The sequence below is a fragment of the Cynara cardunculus genome (genome assembly GCF_001531365.2).
Source record: "Cynara cardunculus var. scolymus isolate 2C chromosome LG 2, CcrdV1, whole genome shotgun sequence".
NCBI classification, from domain to species: Eukaryota; Viridiplantae; Streptophyta; class Magnoliopsida; order Asterales; family Asteraceae; genus Cynara; species Cynara cardunculus.
This window is the reverse complement of record NC_037529.1, coordinates 64,483,428-64,490,685: the sequence shown is the minus strand read 5'-3', so window position 1 is coordinate 64,490,685 and position 7,258 is coordinate 64,483,428. Positions and strand designations below refer to the sequence as shown.

The following is a 7,258-nucleotide window of genomic DNA, read 5'->3' as shown; positions in this document are numbered from 1 at the left end:
AATTTATTTTTGGTTTAATAATATAACATTTTATAAATATAATAATTAAGTATTCTGTTAGAACTTAATAGTTATTATAATTATATTTTAGATTTATTATATTTAAAATAAGATGTTTATCCTCTATTGATTATGTTTATCTACAATTAGTTACACGAATTCAAACATGAAGGTTTAATAAGTTGTATTTATGCATAATTTACCTGTAATTTTGAATTTTAAGTAATATGTATCAATAAACAGTACTTCATACATAAAAAATAATTTTTAAGAATTTTTTTTCAAATATTTTATAATATAATATAGATTACCCCATAAAACAAATAGAAATGGTAACTCTTCTCACTAATTGATAAATGTTCACTAAATAAAAAAATATAATTAAAATATTATCTCCATTGTATGCTATATTCATTTTATTAAAACCAACCAAACCCCCCTCACAAATCTGCCATTTTTTATTCGATTTGATTCAAGCAAATGAAGAAATACCGGAAAGCGGAAACACCCACCAGTTGATTTTAAATATCTCACCTGAAAATTTCATTACCATCATGGTCTTGATGCAACCGTTAATGATGATGAAAATAGTAACGGCAAAACGCCACTAGAGTGTAAACTGAACCGTAATCATACGAGGTGGTATTATTTGTCTTCTGTCAAAATTGACAAGAATGGAGGATGATTCAGCAATGCCAAGTACTGGACACCTTGGTGCTATGGGTAGTCGTCTACATCAATCGCATCGTCGTGATAAAGGATGTAGAAGCAGTGATGAGGTACGAGTTGCCCATTTCATATAGTAAATTAAAGAATCAACAATTCGGAAATTAGAATATTGTTCATTAAAGAATCAAGAATTCGGAAAAGTATCCCAGGATTTGAAACCTTGTGAAACCAGATTCATTCACCACCATCTGTTTGATGTAATGCCCACAAGAAATTTTTGATAATTCCGACAAGCATTGCTATACGATCACATAGTATACATATTGCACATACGTCTACCTTGTTGATCTGGATCTTGCTTGTATGTCGTATGGGCATTTGGCCCTTAACTTTGAATACTCTTTATGCTTCTTCTGCTTTCCTATTTTGGTCCTTCAATGGTTGCGGGTCCTTGGGTGCATCCTCTGAGATTCATCTGTCATGTTGTGCTCACTGCTTGACATACTTCCCAACTTGTGTCTTTTAATGTCTCCCTTGTATGAATGTGAATCTTACTATTAAGTTAATTTTCTTCATCTCTTTAAGTCACCGAAGGACACTTTACCTTCTAGTATGCGAACAATCTGTTCCACAACCATATTATAATGAAATCTGCCACTGAAACATATATGAAGTTATAGTTCGATGGGGCAGTCATCATGGAAACAGCCTCTCCACCCCTTGGTTAGAGGCAAATTCTTTGTACATCCTACCCTTAGATGCCGTGGGGGATATACTCGGCTCGTTTGGTTTGGGTTCTAGCAATTTAGAGTTACAACCTTGATTCTCCTCATGTAACTGTTTGATTTTCTTCCTTTCAGAAAATTTGTTTTTTTAGGTGCGTGAATTTATGATGGCATGGATGTTATACCTGGCTCATTTTGGGACGTATCCTTGGAGAATGCCTAATGCAAGCAGCAGCACATGCTACCATGCGAAGCATCTTTTCTCGGTTGTAATTCTCTTTAATACGTGGATCCACCATCTTTTCAAGACTTCCTCCATCTGATGCATGCATCAGTATAGGCCTAGCCTGCTCAGACACAAAAGGAACAAGAACATGTACATATAAGAATCTTTCACTGAAGTACATGTCTGCGTACATGGAAAAAGACCTTCCCACTGAAATACACAATCCTCCTTACAAAAGGATTTTAGTAAACCTTTTCTCATCTAACAGGGAAGAAGAAAAAAGATAGGGGGTCCTTTAGATAAATGACCTTAACATTTCATCCCATTCTTCATTTTTTGTTTGTGGGTCCTATGTTATGACGTGGGAGAGATGAACTTTTACCCAATCAATTAAGCTGCCTTCGTCACTATTTCTGTTTATGGGTCGTCTTCCAGTAATCAGTTCCAAGAGCACAACTCCATAGGAATAGACATCTGACTTCTCTGTAAGTTTACCCATTGATGCATACTCAGGTGCCAAGTACCTATATTTACATACCCATTGTTATAAGTCATATAATTATTATTAAAATACAAATAATATGAATATACAAGTCTAAGAGTATGAAATATATGGAACCCATCAGATTACTCCCCGAAAGAGCCTTTGAGGAGACAAGGGATGCTCTAACATATATTCTGGAGATGGGTACAAATTGTTCCAGAGTATAGGACTCCAACATGCACTCTCCAATGGAGGCTCGATGGGTACAAATTGTTCCAGAGTGGCGAAAGAACGGTTAGATGGGCATAGATTGTCCCTGAGTGACAAGTTCTTAGGGTGGTACACCTTGGCTCTGATGCCATGTGAGAATATGTGGAACCCCATTAGATTATCCTCCAAAAAAGGCCTTGAGGGGAGAAGGGAGGTTCTACATATATTGAGGAGAAATGATCCAACTCTAGCCGATGTGAGACTCAAAGATAGAGAAGATGGAATTTAAGAGTCTGATAGCAGTTTTATTTCTCGACTTAATATTCTTAGTACGCACCCAAATGTTCCCATAACACGTGTTGACACATGAGTGATGATTTCCGATGAAAGCTTCGTCAATCCAAAATCCACCACCTGATTGGTAAAGTATTATTTTAGCAACATTCCTTAGTGTGGATTTTATTATAATATTCTGCCATGCTTGTTCACTTATAGATTGTATGGGGTTATATCAGATCCTTACTGTTTTGACATGGAAATGAAACTATAAAAAATATGGCAATTAATTAGGTAAAATGATGGATACCTTGGCCTCGTAATGCTCGTCAAGCAGTATATTTGCCGCTTTAATGTTTCTGTGGACAATGCGAGGATTACCTGAATATCTTGATGGTTGAATTATTGATATACGTACGTACGCATATATGAAAGCAGGAAGAGAGGGTATACTTACAATCTTCATGAAGGTAAGCAAAACCTTTGGCTGCTCCAAGAGCAAGTTTAAACCTTGTTGAGCAGTCCATAAAAGGGCAGCCTTCCCCTAAAGATTGAATCACCACAACTAGCTAACTAAAGATGTTAACTAGAATCGCTAGGGGGTATACACACACACATGTATAGGGAATGCTCAAATGAGAACCCCATGTATTGTGAGAACTTTTACATTAAGTTATTGTTTCACATGACTTTTTTTCATTTAAGGCTAGGATTTAAGTTATAGATTAACATATATTCGTTTCACAATGTGAAACATGTAAAAAGGTTTCACATTGTGAAACAAATATATGTTCAATACCTTAAATACTAGGCTTAGATGAAAAAATCATGTGAAATAACACATGATGCTTTGGTTGTCACTGTTTGTAACTATTTTGTGGTTCTCACATGATTACCCATATATATATACATATATATATGTATATAAAAGAAAACATAAACTAGGTTTGGTTTCAAGACCTACCATGAAGGTGATATTCAAGGGTTTTATTGGGAATAAATTCATAGACCAACATTCTTTGTTGTCCTGCTATACAATATCCAACAAGAGATACAAGGTGTCGATGATGGATGCGACTAATGGTTTCAACCTCAGTCTGGAATTCATGTTCCCCTTGGCCGCTACCGAGTTTAAGGCTCTTCACAGCTACTTCTTTTCCATTAGGTAACACTCCTTTATGAACATACCCAAATCCACCTTGACCTAAAAGCAGAGAGCTATCGAACTCTTTTGTGGCTGCTACTAGGTCATCATAGGTAAAAACATTCTTCTCATTGCTACCCACCATTCCTAATGGTGGCGGTGGTGGTGCAGCCACCCAACCTTGCTGATCAGAGCTTCTTGGATTGCTATGAGGTTGTGGAGGCATCTTTAGATGAAGATCACCATGTTCATGAAGTTGGTTCCCAGCATGTTGTGTGCTATAATAGCCATTATTTGTATCAACTAGAAAAATTGAATATGATTTCATGGTGAAAATGTAAACCTTATTTGTTAACATTTGAAGAACAGCTTAAATAAGCCCAATAAAACGATTAGTATATGATATGCCAGCATTTGTTGTTCATGTTCTATAAAGTTAGAATATGAACAAAAAGCTAAAACACATTTAACATATATGTCTATAGAGAGACAAACGTAAATTGATAAATACCCTTAATTTCGCTAGGATTGTTGCGATTGTTATCATATCTTTGTCTTTTCTTCTTCCTATGGCAACAACACACCGTGCATGCTATCATGAGTAACAACAATAATACTGCTCCTATAGCTGCTCCTGTTATGATGACATTATTGATATTGTAGCTGCTGCTACCGTATTTTTCACTTGAAGATGAATTGAGTGGAGGGTATAGTGCAAAATGTGAGGATGAGAGCGAACGTGGTAGGGCTGGTGACGAAGATTTATCGTCGTTATGCTTCTTCTTGTTAGATTTGTTCTTGTTCTGTGGCTTCTTGTTATCGTTATTTGATTTGTCAGAAGATGACGATTTATGTTTGTTGGCGGAGGACGATAGTGAGCCATTTTTGTTGTTGTTTTTGTTTGCAGATGAAGAACCAGAATCTTTGAACGATGGCAAAGATTTGGAGGAATCCTGGGAATGGGAGGAGGGCATTTTAAGATGAGAGTTTATAAATCTCGTAGTTGATTTTGGGTCGCTATTCGCTAACCCATGCCGCTCCTCCGAAAATTGACCCTAACATATGTTCAAAGAAAATCAAGAAACATGATAATCAGACACCAACATTCAATCTTCTCCAATAGTATGCAAAAACATGACATAAGTTTCATTAACCTGCTCAAATGTTGATAAGTTTTAGCTGCATGCATGCAATATTTTTGGTTTTGATAAATATTTATTTTTGCAGATGAAAAAGGAAGGGAGAGAGAGAGAAATAAGGGAGAGAGAGAGAGAGAGGGAAGCACCTGCAAAGAGAAGGGCAGGGTGAAATGTGAAAGAAAGTAGGGATGAAGATATAAAAATGCATGGTAATAGTTGAACAAAGAAACGAGTGATCTTCGTATATGCATGCTCCTAGAATCAAGCCTCCTAAAATTATGGTGCTTCTATGATCTCTCTTACTAGATTTTGCAACTGCAGTGCCATCTCCTACCTGTGTTGCTGGTAAAAAAGGTATGTAGCTTCCCCCTATTTCTTAACATGCATATTCTCGCAATAAATATTGTCTAATCGACTCCAAATTGTTGGGCATGTCCGTTGCGGCATGCAATGTGGACATGACCACGGATGTTGGGGATAATTCCATAACACAAGTCCAAAACCAAACTAAACCAAACGAGTCCGGTAATATACCATCCGAAAGTACGCTATTAGGGGGGGTGAGGGTGAGATGTATGTGATAATCAGAATATTCTGTAAATATTACGTTTATGTAAACGTTCCTTTGCTGTGGGTATTTGAAATCTTTGTATAATTAGGTTCCTCGGTGTACTGTGCATATATAGGGTGTTTCAGATGGACTGAAGGCAAGGGAAGATTTTTCCCTAGTACCAGAGCAAAGTCTATCACTTTAAGGCCTTGACGCTTTTGGGTAATCTGTACTTGTTTAGCCTCCTCTCAACGGTCTGGGACAATTGTTCCTGTCTAGCTTCTGTCGGAGGGGGCGTGTTAGAGTCCCACATCGATTAGACTTGAACCATTTATCCTCTATATATGTTGGAACCTCCCTTCTTTCCTCAAGGTAGCGGTTGACATGATTGGACGAGACAAACATGATTGGACTTGATAGAGGGCTGGATTGGACCGGATAAGTTGTATGTTAGATATGATAGGGCTAGACAAGTTGCCCCTAAAAATTGTTTGATGATTTTATTATTTTTGTATATCGTATAATAGTTATAGATTACACAAATCATATAAATATTTAAATAATTTAATTTATTACATTTTTACACAATTTTCATATACATAAAACATTAATATATAGTAGTATAAAATTTGAATGAAGAATTTGATATAATTGATTATGACCAGACGAAGGTGCAGTGAAGGTTGTTACAGCGACTATGATGGTGGGGGTAGAGGTGGCGGTGAATGCGGAGGATGGTGATTGTAGAAGATATGGAGATGATGGATAGTAGTGGTGGTGGTGGTGGTGGTGGTGGTGGCGGTCGCCAGTGGTGGAGGTAGAGGTGGTAGGGTGTGGTAATGGTTGACAACGATGATTGTGGAGGAGATGGTGGACAAGAAGTACGATGGAGGTTGTTGCAGCGACAATGGTGGTGGAGATAAAGGTGGTGGTGGCTGGTGGACAACGGTGACTGAGGAGGATGTAAAGATGGTGGATAAGGTAGTTGCGGCCAACGTGTTAATGGTAGAGGTTGCTGGTGGGTGGTCGTACGAATGGTAATCGTGGTGGCTGATGGTGGTTGTGGATAGAGATGGCCAAGAAGCGGCCTGGATCCGAGAAATCAAGTTTGTAACCGGTCCTAGTCGAAAAACCGAAGCCCGATCAAGCTTTCTAAAATCGATTTTTAAAATGAGTTACCCGATTTGAAGAGGTTTGTTGTTCTCGTGTAGTGTCATAATTTTTTTTATAATATGATCAAATAAATCGCTAAAATTACGATTAAACTTGTGTATCTGTTCTTGTGAAAAATCATCATTACTAGGAGTATATAAACCAAAAGCGAAACATATATCTGAAATTAAAACTTCAACTCCAGTAACATTTAAATAAGGGTTTAACGCCGCGGCCCATGTAAAGATAAAAGATGTCTAGAAAATATTTTAACTATTTTTCTTACATCGTAGTAATCACCGCTTCCTAATCGTAATTATCTTCGTATTGTGTCATTTACTTGTCAAAAAAATATTTGATTTACAAGTAAATAGCGTGTTGGATAATAAACACTGAATAAAAAAGTTGTTCTTTTTAAATCACCCAAAATATCGTATAATCCCTCAAGCACTCCCCCATCTAATACACCAATACTGTTACAAGAATAATAATTACAATAAAATGCAAGCAAATGCCTCTTTGTTTTAACGAATTTTCAATCATAAAATAAGTCGTATTTCATTTAATAGGAATATCAAAGTTCGGTACCAAAGCTTTAAAACCAACATTTTTACATTTTGTGAAAATTCGTTGTGACATTAGCCTAAATTTATCTAGTACACCAATACTATTGCAAGAATTTT

At 36.7% G+C, this 7,258-nt stretch overlaps 1 protein-coding gene across 1 annotated transcript; it reads right to left on the bottom strand.

Annotated features, from left to right (window-relative positions):
* Nucleotides 1-1,241: 1,241 nt before the first annotated feature.
* Nucleotides 1,242-4,708, bottom strand: LOC112506302 (putative proline-rich receptor-like protein kinase PERK6). Its single transcript, XM_025110310.1, has 8 exons — nt 4,246-4,708; nt 3,555-4,037; nt 3,048-3,134; nt 2,901-2,971; nt 2,652-2,728; nt 2,003-2,144; nt 1,580-1,741; nt 1,242-1,292 (listed from the first exon to the last, which is right to left on the bottom strand). Exons 1-8 carry the CDS (start codon nt 4,706-4,708, stop codon nt 1,242-1,244), a joined length of 1,536 nt encoding a protein of 511 aa, XP_024966078.1.
* Between the last annotated feature and the right edge of the window lie 2,550 nt (nt 4,709-7,258).

Bases quoted from the DNA above. Each gene is read 5' to 3' on its own strand.
- LOC112506302 (XM_025110310.1), bottom strand. From the start codon at position 4,708: ATGCCCTCCTCCCATTCCCAGGATTCCTCCAAATCTTTGCCATCGTTC. The intron at 1,742-2,002 runs GTAAAAGTTCAT...GTGTCTGAGCAG, and splicing joins AAGGCAGCTTAATTGATTGG to GCTAGGCCTATACTGATGCA. The intron at 1,293-1,579 runs GTATAACATCCA...GTTGTGGAACAG, and splicing joins TACGTCCCAAAATGAGCCAG to ATTGTTCGCATACTAGAAGG.